Raw genomic sequence first — 25,771 nt, 5'->3', positions numbered from 1 at the left:
CAAGAAATTTATAAACAACTAGTCAGGCTAGTGAAGAGATCAACAAACATCCAATTGTCGAACAAGGTCATGATAATTTTTACAACGACAACTATCGTCAATGATTATTATTGTTAAAATTTCTTAATCTTAAAATATGTAGTAATAAAATTTCGGAGTAAGGGCCTGTTCTGTTAGCTTCATTTCAGTTCAGCTTCAATCAGTTCATTTCAGCTTCAATCAGTTTAGTACAATTCTTAATTTCTTTTTCTCATAAACAATTCATTTCAGCTATATTTAGTTTAATTCAACCCCAATCAATTCAGTTTAGTTGTTTTCAGTAAATCGGAATAAGGGCTAACGTAGTCCTGGTACCTAGGCATCCGCACAAGTGCACAACAGAACGAAATAACTGTTGGTGACTCGTAATCTCGAATTACGCAAACAACAATTAATGTTCTCTTGCTTGCTTTATTCATTCTCAACGTTACTCACTTCTCACAAGTCAGTAGTCACTGCTACTACTCACCAGCACTCCCCTGTTCTTCTTCTTCAACCTTTCTCCTCCTTTCTAACTTTTCCCCCTTTCGAATATATTCTCCCGCAATTTCGCAAACAATTCATCTTTTTCTTTTCATCATCTCTTCAACTTCCAAATCTACCTGCAAAAACACCTTCAATTATAATCCAACAAATTCCAGAAAAAAACCAAAAAAATCCTCACAAAAATGGGTAGTGGAAAGCATCGATGGAAAATCTCAATCTACAGATCAACATCAACACCAACCAAACCCGAAACCCGACCCGATAAACCCCCAACTGAGTTCATCTGCCCGATTTCCGGGTCACTCATGGCTGACCCGGTAATCGTCTCAACGGGTCAAACATTTGAGCGAGCTTGTGTTACCGCCTGCAAAAATCTAGGGTTTACACCCACTCTAAATGACGGTACTACCCCCGATTTCTCCATGGTTATCCCCAATTTAGCTCTCAAAACCTCCATTTTCAACTGGGCTAAGCTTTCTCTCTCCTCCCCACCAAAACCCCTCGAACTCGCCGATGCTCTGAACCTTCTAGAATCATTAATGGCGGAAACGAAGCAAAATGGGGAGATTTCGGGTGAGTTGTTACGAAGAGTTGATTCGAACCCGGGTTCGAATCTTCTAGAACATTCTGAGAGTGAGTTAACTCGGAGGCAAACTCGGTTCGACTCGAGCGAATCGCTTTCTGGGTCTTTCAGAAGGACGCCGTTCGTGCTCGCGACTCGGCCCAGTTGCTACTCTTCTTGCTCGTCGAGCTCTGAGTTTGATATAACAGAGTCTGGTTCGTGCGTTGATGAGGGATATGTATCGAAGCTTAGGAGTCAGCATGTATATGAGCAAGAGGAAGGTTTGGTTGCGTTGAGGAAGACTACTAGAAGTAGTGTGGAGTCTCGTGTTAGTCTCTGTACTCCGCGCCTTCTGTCTGTTCTTCGCTCTTTGATCACGTCAAAGTATACTGACATTCAGGTAAGTGAAGTATATATATGTATGGTCTTGAATTGATTGTCATGTTAATATTTTGATTTAAATTAGTAATATTTTGATTTAAATTAGTAATGGGACAACTAAACTTGGACAGGTAACTAGAAATTATGAATTATGATTAAATTTTTAGTATTGTGTTGTTGAAAATATATGTTGTTGGTCAATGTTGAGTTTGTCAATATTTTTGTAGTCAAAATGTAATCATTTATGTCTACTCTTCAATATGTAGTAAATTTTCGAGATTAACATCTATATAAATCAAGATTTTGTGGTTTAATACATAAAACTATTACCTCTGTCCCCTTCAGATAGTCAAGAATAGTAAAATTACATTGAAAAAGTATATTGACATGGGGTATGCAAAAAAGTAGAGACATAAGTAATAAAAGTATTTGGAAAAACAAAAATTTACATGAGAAATTTAAATTTGCACAAATATTGTTGCAGATTGGAGGGAATTTTAGTAAAAAAATTAATATTAATGGTTTTTGAAAAAGACAAATGGGGTGAACATTTTGGGAGTAAAATTTACTCATAAGGGACTATCGACGGAGGGAGTATGATTATGTGGGCATTAATGTGGAAACGTATTAAGTATAGCACAATTGTATCTTTTTAAATATTGAATCCTATCTACTTCAGTACTGTAGTATTTTCTGAGTGAATATTAACAGAAATATAACTTGATTTTGGAAATGCCATTTGATTTATGCCCTTAGTTAATACAGAAGATTAAAGGGACATTTCTCCTCTTGAATGACTCATAATAATTAGTTTTCTACTTTATTTATTGATGTGACAGCATTGATCTTGAATAGTTCTCTTTGCATCCCAGTCATGACATAATTTCTCTAAAGGAGTTGTAAATGAACATGGTAATGGTGCATTCATTCTGTTGTTCTTTCCATCAGCTGATTTATGTATGGGTAAATTATGATCCAGTTTCGTTTTATGGGAGCAAATTTGTTACAATTTTACAATATATGTTAAATTTAAACTAAAAGAAGAGTACATGAGTTTTGTTTATGTCATATGTCCGAGTTAAGAAGTGGAAGAATTCAAGAATGGTTATTGACAGTTTGATATATAATTGTATAAATTCTTTGGGAGGTTATTGTTATTGAGATTGTCTGGGTGTTCTACTTCAGCATGAGTGACAATATATGGGAAATAATCCTTTTAGAAAGCATTATTGATTGGGATGTAGCTAAGTAAATAGAAAAATCATTAAGTTACGACAATTTCTATGATTAGAAGTTTAGAACCAGACCTGATATCTGAGCATTATGCCTTTTAGTATAAGATGGCATTTCCTTTGGCCTTGAGTGAAAGCTACAAATTTGGGGTTTGGTAAGCAGTTAGGTAAAATAGAAAAAAAACTTCTGCCCTTACCCACCTCAAATGTGTGCATGCAAGACAGTTTGTATTGTACCCATATTCTCATAGACTTTCAACGAGAAATGGTAAAAAATTTTAACTAGTTTATCTAATCTTGTAATGTGACTATATAAGTATGCTGTTGATTATTGCAAGTTTGATTGTTTGTAATAGAATTTGTTGCATAAACGATGCTAAAATTTTTGCTGCTTCTTATAATTTCCCACTTAACAAAATTTTTTAGGTGAACTCGGTAGCAATATTGGTCAATTTGTCCCTAGAAAAGGTTAACAAAGTAAAGATTGTAAGAGCTGGATTTGTTCCCCCTCTGATTGATGTGTTAAGGGGGAGATCCCCTGAGGCCCAAGAACATGCTTGTGGTGCACTCTTTAGCTTAGCCCTTGATGATGGAAATAAAACTGTAATAGGAGTTCTTGGTGCATTACAACCATTAATTCATATGTTGATGAGATCAGAGAGTGAACGAGCTAGGCATGATGCGGCTTTGGCTTTATACCATCTCTCATTGGTCCAGAGCAACCGATTAAAACTGGTCAAATTTGGGTCAGTTCAACTACTACTTGGCATGGTAAAGTCGGGTCAAATGCCAGGGCGTGCCTTAATAATATTATGCAACTTGGGGGCTTGTAATGAGGGAAGGGCTGCTATGCTAGATGCTGGTGCAGTTGAGTTCTTGATAGAGTTGCTAAGGAAGGGTGAATTTGACTCAGAGTCAACTCAGGAAAGCTGTGTTGCTGCACTTTATGCATTGGGTCATGGAGGGGGTTTGAGATTCCGAGGATTGGCCAAGATAGCTGGGGCAATGGACGTGCTTAAGGATGTTATTGAAAAGAGTAATCGTGAACGGGCAAAGGACAAGGCAAGACGGATTATCGAGCTGTTAAAAGCAAAGGAGGAAGAGGAAGAAGAAGTCGACTGGGAGAAAGTGCTGGAGACGGGGTTCCAAAGTCGAGCCATTACTCGACCAGGAGGCCAATCATGTAGGAATTCTACCGAGTTTTAACTGCTTTCTTGTGCTGGTTGTGTTTATATTTTGGGGGTGCATTTAAATCCTGCAGGGTGTTTTGGCTATCTTGATATTATCTAACTCAAAGGTGTAAATAATGGTTAAGTTAAACTCAGTACAGAAATGGAGTTCAGATGATGGTTTCACGAATCACGAGGCGTGTTTTATGTAAATTAAATTAAATGGTCGTTAATGACCCTTTTTTTGATTCTTTCCTAAGCTATCTAAAGGTTTCTGAACTCCAGAAATTGCAACTTTGAATTGGCTGTCAACTTTTTAGTTTGTAATACAGCTCAATTAGCAGGGAAACAGGTATTTGCTGTGAGATGTGAGGAAAACTAGTTGCTTACAATTATTTCGTCTGCCTTTTCTTCCTCCTGTTGTTTTCACGTGGTTGGCAACACTTTTTAGTCCCTTTATCTTTTGTTTTGTTTTGTTTTGTAAATTGATAAAAAGTGTTACATTATGTAGTTTGTTTATCTATTTATTATTTTTTTTAAGGAAAATTCCCATTGGTATCATCCTTGTTTTGACTTTTCCCATTGATACACTTTTAAATTTTGTCTTCCCATCGGTACATTTGTGGTTTGGTTTTTTTCCCAACCATTAGTAACACCATTAAAAACTATTTCATTAAGTTAAAATAATTAAGGAAAAGACTATAATACCCCTTTGTTAACATGTGATGTCTCGATTTATGTGTCAAAAATTTTTTGTTGAAAGTTTTGGAAGTCATATTAGTCATTAAGGATCCAAGTTAACCTCGAAATTAGCAAAAAAAAAAAAAAAGCAAATGTCTCATATGTGTGTCAAGAAATGTCTCGGTTTGCGTGATGTTATTAATTTCGTGATAAAAATTGTTCGATTAAGGTTTTAGGGGTCATTTAGGTCCTTTATGGGTCTAAATCGAACTCGAAATTGTCAAATATAAACGAAAATGTCTCACTTTGCTTATCATGATATTTCTTATTTTTTTTTATCATGACACGCGAAGCGAAACAATTTCGTTAAATTTTTTGACAATTTCGAGTTCGATTTAGATCCATAAAGGGTTAAAATGACCCCTGACACCTTAACCGAACAATCTTGCAAATTTGCATATCTTAGTTTTATCACTTTTGCGACTATACATCAATGTACCTCCGATAAGAACGATGCAAATACATCAAAAATTTTCCGGGAGCAGTTCAGAAGCGATGCCATAATTTCAGGGGTATTTAATTCTTGTATTGAGAATTTAGATCTCTTAAGGGATGATTGTAAGTGTCGAATGACGATTATTATTCGATGAAATCACCCCCTCCCTATACCATTAAAAAAAAAAAAAAGTGAAAAAGGCTGTGAAATAAAATAAAATAGATAAGAAACAATTTTGATAACTTGCCAAAGGGTAGTTTTTATATACATCGAACTGCTGAAGTTTTTATGTACGTTTGGGTGCACTATGCACCCAACTAATCAAGGTGTACCATGCACTTAAGTGTATACAACAATAATTAGAAGAATTGGTTCCTAGCAGGCTAGCAAGGTATAATCAATGGTATTTTCGCAATTTATAACAACTTTGAGTTTTTAATCTGTACAAGCTACCTATACAAACTCCTATAGTCCTATATAATTGTTTTAAAGTCTACCCTTTTTCAAATAAACCTCCAAATTTTTTTTATCATCCATAAATTGTAAGCAAATTTAAATAAATTGTACAACCGAATTCAACTACGGAATCAATTCGACATTCTTTCTTCAATTTCATCATCTTCAATTATTCTATCTCGTAGATTTCTCATTGAAAAAGTATGTGATTGTATACATTTATTTCCCACAATTGTTCACTATATTTTGGGCGTAAATATGTTGTGTTTGGATATGAGAATCATAGTTTTGGGAGAAAATTATTAGGATTTTTAGTTGAAATGTAATATATATATATATATTTAATTAAATCGCCCAAAATTTCACGAATAATATCTAGTTGCACCTAATCAAGATCAACAAGCATAAAACATAAAGAATCACATATGATTCCCACCTTTGACGCGTGATTTCATGTATGATTGACTACAAACTCGAGAGAATAGAACTTGAAGCTTGATACCTCTACTAAGTCCACATGTTAGGATTGAACTTCCACTAGTCCTAGATAGTCGGGCATGAACCACCTTCGAACCACAAAGGTGGGAGAAACCGGCCACCGATCACCACCACACGAAACCATGCGTGGATTGGGGGGGGGGGGGGAGGGGTTAAGGTTTTGGGTCTCTTGATTGCTTGGGTATTAATTCACCCATTAACCTTAGACAACTCTAATTGTATATCTATATCTATATATATATATATATATATATATATATATATATATATATATATATATATATATATATATATATATATATAATTAGATTTTAAACCAAGCTCAAACTCCTCCTCTATCCTTCTCATGGTCGGCTGCTCTATTAAGGGGCCTTCATAGTTTAATCCATCACCACATAGTGTGGCCTTGTAGCGTAGGATCTATTCTATTGGACTTTGGTCTATTTGACTGACCCAAATATCATTGATCACATCTAGCAACATATAATGACAACCCAAATTTAAAAAATGAACTATTTAAGTATCTCCATAATTCGATCCATTACAAATCTAGTACTTACAACACTTCATGAAGACACAATTCCTTCATAAAGATTATCCAATAAGGCAAATAGGCACTCTAATGATGAATGCTTGTCATAAAATAAATTTAAAGACATGGTCTCTTAGCTTGGCTCATATCAAAATACTACAAGGCAATTTCTATGCATTATTTACGAGTTTAATAGGTCAAGTTGGAGACTCTCTCTCCTACTGTAGGGAATATTTCAAGCATCATAACCCCAAGCTTGAACCCCACTGTAATCATACACTTAAGTATGGTGGCGTCCAAAGGGAAAGAAAAGAGAGCAAAAGAGTTGCCAACAAGTTTTAGGAACTTGTAAACCGTTCACAAGGTGAAGGTTACACCCCTTAACGATCCATGATATCGTCAACTCCAAAAGGTCTTGAACCAAATAGGGTTCAGGGATGAGGGTACGAATCCAATCTACAAAAGAAGGGATCCACCCTATAAAATAGGCCTCCACTTTATTCTACTCGTATTCATGTGCGCTTTTTAACTAACATGCAATCATTATATTAACCCTAAACATGTTTAATCTATGTTGGTTGAATATTAATGCACAAATAAAACTATTATTGGCGATCACTTGAATTAAAATCATATTAGCCTAAACCAAATTATTAATTATCTTATTAGGCGTGATTCCCAGTACAAATTTCCTTTAACAAGCATAAAAGGTGTGATCAAGCAATAACAATAAATATAAATATCAAGCAACATAATAATAACAATAATAATCAAAATCATGTTAAATAATAAAGCTTAATATTAATAGCAAGATCTTAGGCATGATACTAACAAGATTAATAACAAATCCTAGCATGTCACTAACCATTAAAGATCAAAGCTTTAAACCTAACATGGTACTAACATAATATTAGAAAGAATAAAAGGCAGCCTAAACATGATTCTAGAAAGCAATAAATAACATCCTAACATAATACTAAGAATTAATCAAATCTAAGCATGCTTTCTACATTGAAATAAAAAAGGGAGTAAGCTAATTACTTACTTTGAAGCCTCGTACCTCTTTTCAATAACAAAATACACGCGTTAGTAAACTTCAATGAAAATAATAAAATCAAATAATTAAATTAAAGAATTAAATTAAATAATTGAAAGAAAGAGTTAAATAGTTTAGACTGGATTTGGGACCAAACCCTCAGAAAAGTATAAAACTTTCACGTCTAGGGCGAAGGCAACTTCGAACTTGGCTAGGTGTTTCTAGATCTCGTGAGTGCGGAATTGTGTTTACGAAAAGCTAGTTTAGAAAGAGAGAGAAAGAATAAGATATATTGCGCAAGAGAGAATAGAGAGATTTAGGTGATTATGAATTGTAGATGAATAAAAACGGAGGTTTAGGACCCTATTTATAATAAAAATAGTCCGCAAAAGCATAGAATTTGATAAGGAATAAAAGTACAAGCTGTCGCCGCAAAACCACTCTGTCGCGTGGCGACAGGCCTGTCGTTTGGCGACAACCTGGTTTTCACGCGCTTTCCACGCGGAATCCAAACTTTAACCAAATTTGATCTATGGAATCCGTATAGAAGCTAAAATCGTATTTAAGTAAATTAATAATATTTTATTCCAAATAAAACTCATCATAATATAATTATTAATTCTAACTCTATTAGGATTGAAAAGAACCTTCTAGAGAATTCTAGAAAATTATAATTAATCCTAGTAATTTTAGGAATAATAATTAACATTGGGCCCTCCTCTAAATCATTGGGCCGCATGTAAAGATCAAACCGGGCCCAGTTTAGTATTTTGTCCATAACTTCCTCATTATTCATCGAAATTGGGCTTATAATATATCGTTGGAAAGCTCTTTGCAAGCCCCATCCAACTACACTATTTTTGGACCCTTATCACAAAACAAACTAAGCTGGATTGACTATTTTTAATAAAATAGAGTTTTCAAAAATAGAGAGAAAGAATTTAATAAAAACTTACCGCAACACTTGCCTTTCATACTTTCACTTCATTCGATTATGGTTCGACGCGAAAGGTAATCATCACTGGGTTTGGTTTTGGGGAGGCACAAATGGGTGTCTACAGAAGCCCCCACTTTGAGTGAGTTTGGAGAAAGTCATGTTTCGAAAACAAAAGTCAAAGTATCGATAGGGACAGAGAATGACTCAGAACGTTCTGCGATCCTAAATCATTCTTGTAACGCCGATACCTGCAAACTAGCGTTAGTTAAATAGATAGAAGAGTTAAGAAATGCGTATCTTGCACCGTCGAGCAAACGTCTCTGAAAGTAACCGTTTTGTTGCTGTATTTTGTTTTAACGACCTTCCACAAGCTAGAGAATGCCATCCCGCTTGAAGACTGCTACGCTTGTAACTGCATCCAATTCTTGCTGTGATAATCTTTCGCAAGCCAGGGAACACTATCAAAGATTGCTAAGCTTGAAATGATCCTCTTCTGCTTTGTGACCATCTTCCACATCTCAGGGAACATGATCGAAGATAACTCCGCTTGAAATCACCTGCAGTTGTTTGTGACAACTCTCCACATCCTAGGGAATGCCTTCTATCATTGCTGCTAAATCTCGAGCTTTTTCTTAAATCATGGTGACAACCTTCCCAATCATAGCGAATGTCGTCGAAGACCGCCCATCTCGTGCTATCTTCTCAAATCTGAATGACAACCTCCACAATCTTAGCGAATGCCGTCGAAGATTGCCCATATCGTGCTATCTTCTCAAATCTTGTTGACAACCTCCACAATCTTAGCAAACGCCGTCGAAGAGCGCCCATCTCGTGCTATCTTCTCAAATCTTGGTGACAACCTCCACAATCTTAGCGAATGTTGTCAAAGATCGCTCATCTTGTGCCATCTTCTTAAATCAAGTGATAACTTCCTCAATCATAGCAAAAGCTATCAAAGACCGTTTCATCTTGAATCGCTCTTCTCAAATCTAATAATAACCACCCTAATCATAGTGAAAGCTATTGAAGGTCGCTTCATCTCAAACCATCCTTCTCAAATCCAAACGAGAGACTCTTTTAAATTTTAAAGCCCCCATGTTGAAAGCTTCGTCGTCTTGAATCTTCAAGTCTTCTTGTCTTCAACCCTTAGGAATAATCGACCTTTCCATCTTTGGAAAATTCTTCTTTAAGAACCATATCTAAGATTCTCAAAGTCTTCAAATTGATTTGCGGAAGTCTTCCATCCTAGGAATTCTTTGTGAACCGTTGTTTCGGTGCTTGCGATGAGCCAATGCTTAGGCGCTTTAAGCTAAGTGAGACGATCTTTTGTCAGGTTGATTGTGATTGTAAACAAGCCGACTACTTAATCATGTCAAATTGCTTATAGGGGCTAACTGGCGTACCAAGTAACCCGAAATTACTGTATGAGGTCCGCGTAAACTAATATGAGGGCCCTGTACTCTGTCGCCGCTCCAGCGCTAGCCGGAATTGCTTGTCGTTGTTGTTTCTGATTGTCGCCAAGCGATAGATGTTGTCGCCAGGAGACAACCTTGTCGTCGGGTCTTCCCTATTTTGCCCGTGCTGCTGCTGTTCGTTGCGGTTTCGCTCCGAACTTTGAACTTGGTCGTTTCCTTTTAACCAAATCTGCTCAATCTTTTGCAAATTAAAGCTCTTCATCTCTAATTTTTGCTCAAACTCCTCTCATCTTGGAAGAATCTCATGTGGTCGTATTCGCAATTGTTTTGAAAAAATCCGAGAATGTTCTTTCTTGCTTGGATGTACCTGCATTTATATTTTGGACTACAGGACTTTGCTCATCTTTTTAATTATCTTAGGAATGACCTAAGGCTTATTGACTAACTTGAGGTTGACTCAAGGTGATTTGATACGTGCGTGACTCTTGTGTGACTTAATGTGTTTTGAAACATGTGTTAGACTCAACTCGATGTGACATGACACGACATGACTCAATGTACATGACTCACATGACTCAATGTGCATGACTGAAAAATGCTTAAACCAAATTATTAAAATCATATTAGCTTAAACCAAGTATTTTGACCATAACTTCCTCATTATGCATCAGAATTGGGCTTATAATATATCGTTGGAAAGGTATTTTCAAGACCCATCCAACTACTTAATTATTGGACCCTCATCATGGATCAAACTAAACTAGACTGACTATTTTCATAAATAGAGCATTTTCAAAAACAAAAAGAAGGTATTTTATTAAAAACGACTGCATCACAAGATTGTTCACACTTTCACTTTGTTTGATAATCAATAATGTGAAAGGTATTCATCACTGGGTTTGGTTTTTGGGGAGACACAATTAGGTCTTCAATGTAAATTCAACTTACTGATGAATCGATTTAATGCCGAGCCAATCTAGCTCGGCCGAGGGGACCACAAAGCAGACAAGCCACCTGTCCACCCTAGTTAAGAGCATCAGCTTGACTATTTTAGAGTCAAGAAGGTGAGGAAGGACGACAAAATGGTGGTCGTGCCAACGAACTGGATTCCTTTGGCCGGTTGGCTTCGGGACCCGATATTTATGTCGGAATGCGGCCTATACATGAACATTCCTTAAGGTGGGGCTTTAAAACTTTTTATCGTTCGCATGCTGTAGACACCTAAAAATGTCTCCCCAAAACCAAACCCGATGATGAACAACCTTTCACCGCCATTATTGGTCGGGTTGAGTATTTAATCTTGGAGTGCTTAAACCAATCCAATTAATAGCCCATTTTCCTAAATTATAACTTATTTTCCTCTTTCGTGCCTTTAAACCCAAAATAATTCATTTCGTGTCCTTTAAAATCATTCATTTCGTGTCCTTTTTATAAAAACGTTTAGACCAGTTTATTTTAGTCCATAATCTGGGTCTAATGATTAAATATTTGGATGGGGCTTTAAAAGAGATTTCCAACGATGTATTATAACCCTAAATCTGAGTTATAACGAATAAGTTATGGCCAAAATACTAAACTGAGTCTAAATCGAGCCTAAGCCCACCTTACCTACGACCCAATGATCATGTGAGGGTCAAAAGGATTTAATCCCACTCCTAATCCAATAAGGATTAATTGGAAGCTTCTATAAGTTTCTAAAAGATCCTAATTATCCTTTTTGAAAAGATAAGATTAAAGAGTTTGAAATAGAATAAAACTCCTCTAGTAATTCGATTCGAATTGAAAGACATTCAAAGATAGTCAGAAATTATTTTCGTTCTTCATATTTTTATCTGATTTTTATATGGTTGTATAGATCTTGAAATTATCTTTCCAATGATATATTATAATATTAATTCCGAGCTATAACGAAAAAGATATAAAAAAAATACGAAACTCTATCCAAAACTGACACCGTCCTACTATTTCGGCCATATAATTTATTCTACAAAATATTTTAATCTGATTCTTATTGGGTTAGAAAGTAGATTTAAATAGCTTTCCAACGACATCTTATTTATCTTATTCCATTTTCTAGATCAAAAGATATGATAAAAACAAAAACCGCAAAAACTATTGTCTTTCGCAAGAGTTTTATCCGATTCGAATTCTTATATTTTCTTGATTCGACTCCCTCTTTTTTCCCTATAAATAGAGTTCATATCTCCCCTTTTTCAATCATCAACAAGCTTGATCACCAAATCATTCTCTCTTCCTCTCTTCTACACCAAAAATTATTCTCTCTCTCTACACCAAAAATCATTCTCTTGCTCTAGCCTAAATTCTAGCCACCCTATTCTCTCATTTTATATCCCTTAAGCACTCTAAGGAGTCCATACAATACTTGGAGTTCTATACTTAAACCAGGGCGTGAAAGGTAGTATTAATTGAGGGTTTGGACCAAATCAACTATACTTTTATTTAATTTAATTATTTTAATTTGATTAATATTTTTATTGAAGTTACTAACAATTTATTCATGATGTAGCAATTTCAAGGAAACGCGGAAAGTGAGTAATTAATCACTTAATTACTCTTATTTTTTATTTCTTATTGCTAGTATCATGATTAGGGTTATTATTATTTGATTTGACTAACGCTATTATTGTTGAATTGCTTCCAATATTAATGTTTATTCTATTATATTATTTATTGATCACCATATTGCATGTTTAAAGGGAATATGTAATTGAAAATCACGACTAATAATATAATTTGGACAACCGGTTTAGGTTCCTTTTTAATCTTGTTGTTTAATCAAGTGATCACCGATATTATAGAATTATATGTTGCATTAATATTCAACCAATTTAGCTTAATAATAGTTTGGAGCAAATTGAATATTTTGTTTGCATGGCTTTGAAATCGCGGGAATACTTTTCACAATAAGAATCGAGTAGAGGCCAATACGGGCGAATGTGACTCCATAACTCACTTCGTACCATCATCCCCGATCCTCCTTTCATGGTTCTGAACCATATGGAGTTAGTAATCTCATGGATTATGAATGGGGTGTAACCTTCACGGGTCAATCGTTGTTGCCTATCGTTGTCCCTTTTCGGGGTTGCCTTATAATGATCCGTGAACGGTTTACAAGTTCCTTAAAAACTTGTTGGCGGCTCCCTACTTTCCTTGTCCCTAATCGTGTCCCTAATCGTTATGTTGATTCCCACTTCCTATGAGTGCCAAGCATATTCACAACATGCTTTTACGTAGGCGCAATTCAAACGACTCCTACAATTTGGTGACTCCACTGGGGAGGATTCTTGGTTATTTATTGATTTGAGTGATCGGTATTTAATTGAGATGAGTGGATGAGACTTGAAAGATTCTTGAATTGTATTCCTGCGATTTGATTGGCATTGTCACATATGCATATGCATGTTAGGTTACCTATTTTTCCACAATAGTACGTGTTCTACGTACGTGGCTAGCCCGGGGGATTTAAGCTCTATCAACCCAAAAACGCTCATGGCAATAAGGGTTCATCCGAGTTTTTAAATCCACCCAAACCATGGAGTCGAGTTCGATTTCATCACGAACTCGCGGAGCCGCCCGTTGGCATACACCCTCAAGGGAGGCTGCCTTGCCAACGCGTCCAAACTCTTAACCATGGTACCCTTTGACACCCAAAAACTTGACCATAGTGGAACATAGAACTTGACTTTAGGTAGCGAACTTCATTGCATCATGCGTGGCAATGTGCTCATGTGTGCATATTTTTATTTTATTTTTTCTTCTCTTGTTTTTTTTTCCTCTTATTAAACCTTCTTTTTTTTTTTTTTTTTTTTTTATTAGAGTCGAGTCATAGATTTTTTTATTTATTTTGAGTCAACCCGGATTTTTATTCCCGTATCCTGCAAAAGAGTCAACTTGTTTTGGTCATAACCGGAGTTCTAGAAAGAGTTACGTGTCATGCCACCTATGGATCTGTAGCCCCGAGTTTTATCTTTTAGGCGTTGGTTTCGCCACAATCAAAGTCACAGAACAAAAGTTATAACCGATATACTACAGCCTGTCCAGTTTAGGTGTCTTTTTAGTGTGCAACCTCTTATTTTTATTTTTTCTTTTCGTGTCAAGATAGTCTTAGCCAAGTCCTTTAATCTGTGTCAACTCGTATAACATAGGATTGTAGATTTTTATTTATTTATTTATTTATACCCATGAGTCCTAACTCTTCTAGAATTCCACTCGTCTTTCTATTTTCTTGTGATTTTTTGTGCTAACCTTAACATGTGTTCTTTCTCGTTGATTGTGGTTGATCTTATTTATGACTAACGATTGCCAATGGACTATTTTCGCCTAGTAAATAGCATAAACATTAAAATTGGACAAAATTAATCAAGTTAGTTTGTCTTTTAGTCTTCCGTGCTATTTGGTCCCTTGGTCCTTTGTTTTTCACAACGTCCTCATGTCTAGACATGCGAGCATACCACGAGTCTTAATAAACTCACCTAATCACACATGTTGAGTCTTTGCACACACTTTATCTTTGAGTAATGCACTATATTGTTTATGATCGCATATTAGGACCATGCATGCGTCCTTTTCCGTCGTAATAGGAATGAGTGGAGTATTTTCCATAGGTTTTAAAAATTCTTTTGTACACTCTTCCTTTCCAATCCAAGTATTGAGTCAAGGCATTAAGTGAGCTCATTTTGTTCCATAGTTGCAAGAGTTGGAAGAATAAGGGGAACGTCATTCCTTCCTTCTTTTCTTCCAATCAAAGCATCAGCAATAACAAAATTGTTGTCCCTCTTGGCAGTAACAAGTACTCCGTAATTCATAAGCATCCATGAAGACGAAGCACAAGACAAGTTTCCATACAAGATTTCATGCTTTTTTTTTATCTTTTGTTCCAACCCTTTTTCCCTAATAAGTCTAGCATAGGTTCTCCTTATCCTTATGTCTATATGCCATGTTCCATCAATGAGCATTTCTTTCCTTTGCTTGATCATGTCATTCAACAACAAAAAAAAAAAAAAAATGCCGAACTAAACACAAGGTACACCAATGATTTGAGGCACCTTTGCAACCCTGTCATTCCCCTTAAACCATTTCAATCACATATCCATTTCTTCATCAACCACTTTGAGCCTTGTCTAACGTTTGGCCTTTATTTCTTCAACCCACATTCACTTAACCAGGGATGGAAAGATGTGCAATTTGTGTAACAGTAAGAAAGCAAGTTCAAAAAAAAAAAAAAAAAAGAGAATAAGTAATAAAAAAAACAATGTCTAAAGGCAAGTGTTCCAATGTCTTTGATATGAACACGTCTCGAATTACGTCTCTCATCGAGTGCTTGGTACTGTGCCTGAGAAACATGGATGCTAAGTGAGTGATGAACCGCATGATCTGGGATTGCCTACATTGATTCAAATGACCAAAAAAATTTTAAAAAAACAAAAAAAAAAAAAAAAAAATAAGAAGAAGTTCAAAGCAAAAAAAAAAAAAAAAAATGTGAAAAATAAAACTTGCAAAGTTTTCAAATACACAATTACACATCTCGGGGGGTTTCTCTCGGGTCTTGAGCCTTCTACCCTTTTCTTCCTTAAACCATTAGCTTAACCACATTACCACCCTTGATAGACCTCTTTGAGGTGTACACACACTTGTGCAAAGTTCGGTTAGAGCTACGTTCGGCCTGATTCCTAACTGATACGTAGGCAACCTCACATTGAGGTGCGACCACATTCATATGCATGATCGCGTCAAAGAATATCCAATGCTTAATCCTATACCCCTACTCATTTAGAGCTAGACTTAGGGGCTTGAATCCACATCACATTAGCCTACCCAGCCTAAAGAGTCATCATCTTTAACTCTTTTCACATATATTTCCATCACCATAACCCTTGCAGCCAGCCTTAGTTACACATTCACACACTTCACTCACACATTCATATCCATATCATCCTTCCCTTTAAGAACCCTTTTTCATAAAGTCTTGTTTCAACACCGTGCATGTTTCATCATATTTAAAGACAACATTCATTAGAAAAAACATTGTATACTTGCTTAGCTTCCTGACCTGAGCAATATTCATTGTTTCATGCATCGCATAATGTGCTGAGTTACATTTATATATTAGTGATTTTTAATCATACAAAGCATATCGTGCTTAGCTCCTTGACTTAAGCAACGTTCATTCTGCAATAATCACTTCGTTTATATACGTGCTTAGCTTCTAGACCTAAGTGACGTTCAAGATCGTTTCTTACACCATATATGATGCTTAGCTCCATAACCTAAGTTCATTCATCTATCGTGTTACATGATGTAATTGTCCTTAGCCTCCTGGCCAAAGAGCATGCATCATGCATAAACTGTTTTCAAGACAAGCTATTCAATTCATACGATTCATTTCGTCTTGCTTAAGGAGGAAGTTTAAAACTTCTTCCCCTTTTTCATTATTTTCTTTTGGGGAAGTTCAAAAACTTTTTCAAAATTTTCTCATCGAGGGAAGTTCGAAAATAAAATCTTTTTCATGTCTTTCTTTTTCGGGAGAAAGTCGGTACCCTCCACTCATGACAAAAATGACGGAAATTTTTTGCTTTTGCATCTTCGTTTGCTTGTGTCTGCACACACTCAAATCATACATATACACACAGACACACAATCACAAGTCATACACATGTCATGTCAAGTCGTGTCAAGTCAAACTTGGTCAAGTCCGTTGGTCGAGTCAATCATGGTCTATACGAGTCCCTTGGCAAATTTTATTTTGCAGGTCTCAATTACAGCCCACGTCCGAGGACAAGCGGACCATCTACAGCCCACGTCCGGGGATAAGCGGACCAACTACAGCCCACGTTCGAGGACAAGCGGACCATTTACAGCCCACGTCCGGGGACAAGCAGACCATTAACTGCTCACGTCCGGGGACAAGCGGACCATTTACAACCCACGTCCGGGAATAAGCGGACGATTTACAGCCCAACGTCCAGGGACAAGTGGACCATCTACATCCCACGTTCGGGGACAAGCGAACCAATTACATCCCACGTTCAGGGACAAGAGAACCAACTACAGTCCACGTTCGGGGACAAGCGAACCAACTACACCCACGTTCGGGGACAATCGAACCATCATCATTTTAGTGATCATCTCCCAAGCGAAGACGATTTACTGCGCAAGGTTCTCGATACACAGAGAATTGCAATTTCATCATCAGACATATTTTTCCTCAAGCATGGAAAATTGTCATCTCTCGACTTTCCTCATGCATGGAAAGTATCTCAACCGGTGGGTTTCTTCAAGCATAGAAAGCTACCAAACATCATCTGTCGACTTTCCTCAAGCATGGAAAGTATCATCCGGTGGATTCCTTCAAGCATAGGAAGCTACCAAACTCATTTGTCACCGATACACTGGTGTCAGAAACGTATTCTATCCATGTACTCTTTTATCTGTGGAACTCACATTTTTCTGCAGGTATCAGCGTATACAGAGTGGTTTAAGATCGCAGAACGTCTTAAATCATTCTCCGTCCCTATCGACTACTTTGAATATCGATTTCGAAACTTTCGTTTCTACAAACTCAGTCAAAGTGGGGGCTTCTGTAGACACCTAAAAATGTGTCCCCGAAACCAAACCCGATGATGAACAACCTTTCACCGCCATTATTGATCGGGTTGAGTATTTAATCTTGGAGTGCTTAAACCAATCCAATTAATAGCCCATTTTCCTAAATTATAACTTATTTTCCTCTTTCGTGCCTTTTTAAACCCAAAATAATTCATTTCGTGTCCTTTAAAATCATTCATTTCGTGTCCTTTTAAAGAAAACGTTTAGACCAGTTTATTTTGGTCCATAATCTGGGTCCAATGATTAAATATTTGGATGGGGTTTTAAAAGAGCTTTCTGACGATGTATTATAACCCTAAATCCGAGTTATAACGAATAAGTTATGGCCAAAATACTAAACTGAGTCTAAATCGAGCCTAAGCCCACCTTACCTACGACCCAATGATCATGTGGAGGGTCCAAAGGATTTAATTTCACTCCTAATCCAATAAGGATTGATTGGAAGCTTCTATAAGTTTCTAAAAGATCCTAATTATCCTTTTTGAAAAGATAAGATTAAAGAGTTTGAAATAAAATAAAACTCCTCTAGTAATTCGATTCGAATTGAAAGACATTCAAAGATAGTCAGAAATTATTTTCGTTCTTCATAGTTTTTATCTGATTTTTATGTGGTTGTATAGCCTTTGAAATTATCTTTCCAATGATATATTATAATATTAATTCCGAGCTATAACGAAAAAGATATAAAAGAAATACGAAACTCTATCCAAAACTGACACCGTCCCACTATTTCAGCCATATCTTTTTTTTTTTTACAAAATATTTTCTAATTGGGTTAGAAAGTAGATTTCAAGAGCTTTCCAACGACCTCTTTTTCATCTTATTCCAATTTCTAGATTAAAAGATATGATAAAAACAAAAACCGCAAAAACTACTGTCTTTCGCAAGAGTTTTATCCGATTCAAATTCTTATCTTTTCTTGATTTGACCCCCTCTTTTTTCCCTATAAATAGAGGTCATATCTCCCCTTTTTTAATCATCAACAAGCTTGATCACCAAATCATTCTCTCTTCCTCTCTTCTACACCAAAAATTACTCTCTCCCTACACCAAAAATCATTCTCTTGCTCTAGCCTAAATTCTAGCCACCCTATTCTCTCATTTTATATCCCTTAAGCACTCTAAGGAGTCCATACAATACCCGAAGTTCTACACTTAAACTAGGGCGTGAAAGTAGAATTAACTGAGGGTTTGGACCAAATCAACTCTATTTTTATTTAATTTAATTATTTAAATTTGATTAATATTTTTATTGAAGTTACTAACAATTTATTCATGATGTAGCAATTTCAAGGAAACGCGGAAAGTGAGTAATTAATCACTTAATTACTCTTATTTTTATTTCTTATTGCTAGTATCATGATTAGGGTTATTATTATTTGATTTGACTAACGCTATTATTGTTGAATTGCTTCCAATATTAATGTTTATTGTATTATATTATTTATTGATCACCATATTGCATGTTTAAAGGGAATATGTAATTGAAAATCACGACTAATAAGATAATTTGGACAACCGGTTTAGCTTCCTTTTTAATCTTGTTGTTTAATCAAGTGATCACCGATATTATAGAATTATATGTTGCATTAATATTCAACCAATTTAGCATATTAATAGTCTGGAGCAAATTGAATATTTTGTTTGCATGCCTTTGTGATCGCGGGAAAACTTTTCACAATAAGAATCGAGTAGAGGCCAATACGGGCGAATGTGACTCCATGACTCACTTTGTACCATCATCCCCGATCCTCTTTTCATGGTTCCGAACCATATGGAGTTAGTAATCTCATGGATTATGAATGGGGTGTAACCTTCACGGGTCAATCGTTGTTGCCTATCGTTGTCCCTTTTCGTGGTTGCCTTATTATAATGATCCGTGAACGGTTTACAAGTTCCTTAAAAACTTGTTGGCGGCTCCCTACTTTCTTTGTCCCTAATCGTGTCCCTAATCGTTATGTTAATTCCCACTTCCTATGAGTGCCAAGCATATTCACAACATGCTTTTACGTAGGCGCACTTCAAACGACGCTTACACATGCCAATTTTTCTAACTCTTTTTCTTCTTTCCTTATGCAGAGGAAGCATACGTGATCGATGGTGAAATGGTAGGTCGTTGTCTACCCTCCCCAACCGATCAAACAAAATTTGTAAACACTTAACCAACCCTTATACAAGTATAGTGGTAAGTCAAGAGTTGAACCCAAAGGAATGGTGAGTAAACGTCTATTGTCTATGGCTAAGCTATTCCGAAATCAAGAGGTAGGGTTGTAACGCTAAGACTAAGTCGAATGTAACAAATAAACTTGAAGGAAATCAAATGTGATAAACACTAGGGCTAGGATCCACATGCATTCATAATGAAATCAATCAATTTGGGAAGTCAATCAATTAAGTCAAGAAATGTGAGGGAAAATCAATATTGCAACCAAAAGAGCATATCAAGTTATTCTCCTAGAGGTCTAACTAGCACTAACTACGATAAACTCTAGCTAGGAAACGTCACAAGATACCTCAATCGCGTAAATGCAAGCCACAAACGAATGGTCCGTATCAATGTGAACTTACAATGCAATCTAGTGTGAATAACTAGGGTGATCAAGCCTAAATCAAACACACACATGCACAAAATTAATCAACCAATTTGATCACATTATCAACTCAATCAATTTCCCCAAATTAACTTCAATTCAATACTAATACATGCTTCACCATTATCCTAGCTATCAAACTACTCACAATCCATTAAGAACATCAAAATCAAAGCTAAACTAATCAACAAATTCATGTTCATCAATTGAAATCAAAGTAAATCAATCAAACTATCAACAAGCTTAATCAATCAACAAAACAATTGAAATCAAACAAATATTGTATTAAAGAGTAAAGAATTCTTACAAACTTGATAGAAATCAAACCAAATGTAGCAATCTTCAATCATCAATCATCAAGCCCAAATTTTCTCTCTCTAAAAATCTAAGAACAAGTGTTTCTCTCTCTACCCATAAATTCAATCTAAAACTAATTCTAATCTATTCTAATTTTTCTCTAATGATTCCCTAATGATTCTCTCTCTAAAAATAGAAGGAAAGACTATATATAGGAAAGATACAAAAGAAGAGTTGGTTAGATCGTCCAAAAAGAGACCCACGAAGGCGCAGGCGCACGAAAAAGGGTACGGAACAGGGCACCCAGGGAGGTGCGCCCGCACCACCATATGGTGCTCCCGCACCACCCTCGTGGGCACTTTCTCTCTTTCTTCGTCCTAGCTCATCCTCGTGCGCTCGTCTTGGTGATGATGATGAACACTAAAGTAGGTAGTCTTAAAATGGATATTTTGGTGTGTTCATGGCAAAGATGATGCCCCCACTGCATGCGTGCATCGATCTCTTTACTTGCACCTTGCGCTCTTTCAAACTTGAAGCTCCAAAAGACGAACATGAGGCATCCAAATTCATGAGAAATATGAGAGGAAGGCTTGGGAATCCTTGGAAACACGATCATAACTTAAAAACAATTGAAAACAAACAAATAAAAGGGAAAAGGAACAAATAAACAAAGAAATACACAAAACAAGGAAATTAACTACGGAAAGCACAAACTAACGAAATAAAGAACAAAACTAAGAAAAACTAAGGAAATGAGCTATAAAATGGAATGAAAATCATCCTAAAAGAGATTAAATGAGTGCCATAAATGTCACTCATCAAATTCCCCCAAGCTAAACTTTTGCTCGTCCTCGAGCAAAACAAAGCAAGAAAGAATAAGGATGAAAAACTTATTAAAAGGAAAAAGAAAGACTCAAGATGGGAATGTACACTAAGACTCACTGTCGTAAGAATAACGGTTGTTTTTAACTACAACAAGCCCTTTAAACCCCAAAGTCGCTTATGAGGACGAGTGAGGTCTTGTAAGGGTGTCCTAAGAGTTTACCCACAACTCTCCACCAACATCAAAGAGGCAAAACCATAAAAAGAAAAGAAAAGGAAAAAGGGAAATTTGGTGGTTTTCCTAATAGTGAAGCAAAGAACGGGCCCTTTCTTAAAATCACAATCAAGTAATCACCAATCCAAATAAAAATACGTACACCCCAAGCTTATTTGAAGCTATACTCACAAGAAATATATACAAAAAGCGTAAACGCTTCTCCCCCAAGCTTAAATGAAGCATTGTCCCCAATGCTTAGAAGGAGAAAAGAATACATCAAAATATTTTTGAAATTTTCACTTTTTCAATTTTTTTTTGTTTTGTTTTTTTGGTTTTTTAAACGATATGCTTAGTCCTTGCTTCTTACTAAATTCAGACGGCTTTTTCAATAATGCAATTTATTTGTCCATGCCTTTTATAAAGTAGGACAGCTTTTGCTCATAAGCATTTGCCATTATTCATAAAAGAATATATAATCACAACCTTGCATCAATGGAACCACATATCCCAACCATATCACCACAAACTCCATCAAGAATGATCGATTGTTTCACAAAAACAAGAAGAGGAAGAAAATGAAACAAAAGGCCAAAGATCTAAAGATGTGGCTTGAAAAGAAGGGAATATGCTCAAATGGTTGCAAGAAGGCAAATGTAAACCAAAAAATAAAGATGAAACAAACTATCCTAAAAAATGAAAAATACCACCCCGAAAAAGGTGCCTTTGTCCTCCCTAGATAGCTCGGTCTCGGGTTTAAGAATCATACATCAAGCTTTATAGGTTAGGTTTGCAAAGTCAAGGATCCACGCCGCTCATACAAAATAGGTTGAAGGCTTGAAAAAAGATGAACCTCACATGGATGTAGCAAAAACTCACTAGTGGTGTCAAATCGACTATAGGGAGCAATAACCAAGCATGCCACAAACAAGTAGAATCCGGCTTCATGATCCTCCTAGTTCAAACCAACTACCCTAGCATACACCTATCCTAGAGTCAATCGAACATAGTCTCAAACCGTGCATACCTTTACCACCTAGGAAGAAAATCATGCAAAAGACAAAGTCCAATGTACAAAGTCTAACTCATAAAGAAGCAAAAATGAAAAATAAACCTCAAAATCAAACCACAAACCAAAACAAGAACAAAGTAAAAATAAAGGAAAAGAAAAGAAAAGAAAATAAAAAGGAAAGTCATAGATAAAGGAAGAATAGGAGAAAAGGAGAAAAGAAGTAGAGAGCAAGTTAAACACATATATCCCAATCGACAATCAAGTAATCGAATGACAACATCGTCATCGATCCCAAACACATTACGTGTTAACAAGCAATCATCCTCGAACCGTTCAACTTCCCCTAAACTGATCCTAATCTATAAAGAAAAAAAATTAGAAAGGTCTCACCGGGCTATCCATGCTTAGCATAATAAACAAAAGCGATAGAAAGAACCACCTTCGTTGCGTTCCAAGATCCTGAGCATCACCAAAAAGCCATGTGAGAACAAGAAGAGCAAAAGAAACTATGAACTAAGAAAATGGTTAGTAACTTCAAAACCAAAAAGAGAAGAAAAGGAAGATACAAAGTAACACTAAGTAACCAACTAAACTACTAGCTAATTAAAAGACACTAGACTACAAAATTTGGATTCAAAGGGACTTGAATCCAAAGGTTTTGGATAAATGAAATTTGATGAGTTATGGAATAAGGTTGGTGCGGTTTTGAGGGTATGAGGGTGATGGGGGTCAAAGGGAGAAGGAGGAAATAAGGGGAAATGGAAGAAGAAAGAAGGAAGGGGAAGATAAGGGGCATGGCAGTGGGCGCGGCCATTGGTGGGTACACAAATAATGATGATGATAAACACCAACATAGGCAGTAGCAAAACCCCAATTTAGTGGGTTCGAAATCCCAAAATAATGGTAGCACCACATGAACCCACCAAAAACAAACTTCCTTCAACTTTTAAAGCACAATATTTTCTATCTTACCTCACTAAAATTCTTCCCCTTTTACCTGAAATTTCGATGATATCGAGTATAAACATATCAAAAACCGCAAAACAATTTCTCATTCCTCATGCTCACTTGATGAAATCCAATCCTAAGAATCCAACCTACAAATCCAAACAAGTAGAAAAGTGAAAGAAAAGAAACTAAAAGAAGGGAAAATAAGAAAATTCAAAATAAAAAAGAAAAGATTAGAGATCTCCGGGTTGCCTCCCGGGAAGCGCTTGCTTATGGTCCTAAGCTCGACCCTTCCTCCAAATCATGGAGGGTCAAAGAACACCACCTTCCTTAAAGTGGCGGAAAGAGAAAATTCATCCTCAACTTCTAGCAACTTCTCGTTGTTGCTTGACGAGATTTCATACAAAGACTTTTCAAATGCAAGCTTTTCTTTCCACATCTTCTTTCTCTTTCTCTTCTTCATAGAATTTCGAGCTTTTTTCTTTGCCTTGTTGTTCTTTGTAGATGGTTCCTCACCATCTAAACTCATGGAAACATCACCTTCATCTTGAGGATAGAGTTCAAACCAATGAGGAATGTCAACTTCCTCCTCGTCCATAAGCTTGGGAATCATCATTTTATCTTCACTAACCTTTTTGCAATCACAACTCAATAGCACATCATCATAATTCTCAAGAAAATCGTTAGTTGAAGAATCAATCATGCATACATTATCAATGGAGCAAGGGGAATCAACACACATAATTCCTTTCACAAGAGACAAAGACTCGTGCGTTGGTTTTAGCTCAAAACTTTCCTCATTCTTACCAACTCTCAAGGTAATACGACCTCCCTTAACATCTATCAAGGCTCCCGAGGTGGCTAAGAAAGGTTTTCCTAAGATGATAAGGATATGGTCATCTTCCGCAATCTCAAGCACAATGAAATCAATGGGAATGGTGAACTCTCCTATCTTGAGAGGAACATCCTCAACTCTCCCCTTTGGAAACTTAATAGACCGATCGGCCAATTGAAGGGTCATGTTGGATGGAAGGAGCTCACCAAGCTTAAGTTTCTTGAAAACAGAATAAGGCATGATGCTAACACTAGCACCAAGATCACAAAGAGCATTGTGGAACAATTTTCCTTTGATTTTGCAAGGTACGGAGAAATTTCCGGGATCTTTCAACTTTTTGGGGTAAGTCATTATGAATAAAGGCAGTAAACCACTCCCCTAAATTCACCGGTTCCACCAAATTGCAATCTCTCTTACCGCTCAAAATTTCCTTAAGAAACTTAGCATAGTTTGACATTTGTTCTACCACATCGGTAAAAGGAAGAGTAAGATGAAGTTGCTTAAGCATCTCGATGAATTTCCCAAATTGCTTATCCAATTTGTGCCTATTGTGCTTTTGGGGGTAAGGAAGTCTAGGTTTGTAAACCTCGTCTTGCTTCCGCTCTTTCTCCTTAGGCTTATCATTGGAATCCTCACTCAATTTGCTAGGCTCTTCATTCTTATTCCCTTCACTCGGATTGCTCTCCTTTTCACTTTCCTTATTCTTCCTAGGAACACTCTCTTTAAGGACTTTACCACTCCTAGTGGTCATAGCACACATCGATTCCCTAGAGTCAACTTCTTATGAGGGTAAAGAAGATGGACTAGCACAATCTCTCAAAGGGTCGACTAGTTGAACAATTTGGTTCTCAAGCTTCTTTCCATGAGTAAATAAGACCTCAAACATTTTGTTACAAGACAATGTGAATTCATTCAATATCTCGAGCCATCATGAAATTCTCTAGCCTATTCAACTGGGATTGTTGAGCATAGAAATCATCACCTTGGCTTTGAGTCTTTGGAGTAATTTGGGATGGGGTATCTCTTTGAACATCATTTTGAAAATCTCCCCTATCTTGATTACTCCAATTACCCTTACCATGATTTTGGCCAGAATTTTGATTATTGTTACCATAACCTTGGTTATGATCCCCATATTGTTGGCCATGGCTTTGATCATTACAACAAAAGTTATTATGGTTACCACAAAATTCTTGGGTCACATGGTTACCATAACCACTATTTTGGTTATAATTATCATAGCTCCCATGATTGTGATGATTCCTATTCCCAACATTCTTTTAAGCATTAAATCTAGGTCCAAAATCATTATTATCAACACAATTCACATGCACATTCTCATATCAATCATATCTATCACAAGGAACATTGGGGAAATTAGAAGCATTATGATCATTCTTTCCACATAAAACACAAACCAAGCATTCTCTTATCATGCAACAAGAAGCAAAAAAGGGGGTTGGAGTAGGAAGATGTACCTCTCCCCTTAAATTGGGAGGGAAGACTA

The 25,771-nt window shown here is 36.4% G+C and overlaps 1 protein-coding gene across 1 annotated transcript; it reads left to right on the top strand.

Annotated features, from left to right (window-relative positions):
- Positions 1-477: 477 nt before the first annotated feature.
- LOC145594883 (U-box domain-containing protein 40-like) lies at positions 478-4,356 on the top strand. The gene is made up of 2 exons (XM_081651228.1): positions 478-1,487; positions 3,127-4,356. Exons 1-2 carry the CDS (start codon positions 708-710, stop codon positions 3,904-3,906), a joined length of 1,560 nt encoding a protein of 519 aa, XP_081507354.1. The 5' UTR covers positions 478-707; the 3' UTR covers positions 3,907-4,356.
- The last annotated feature ends 21,415 nt before the right edge of the window (positions 4,357-25,771 follow it).

The sequence above is a fragment of the Chenopodium album genome, chromosome 19, assembly GCF_948465745.1.
Source record: "Chenopodium album chromosome 19, dcCheAlbu1.1, whole genome shotgun sequence".
In the NCBI taxonomy this organism is placed as follows: Eukaryota; Viridiplantae; Streptophyta; class Magnoliopsida; order Caryophyllales; family Amaranthaceae; genus Chenopodium; species Chenopodium album.
The sequence above is the reverse complement of the archived record's forward strand: the minus strand, read 5'-3'. Positions and strand labels throughout refer to the sequence as shown.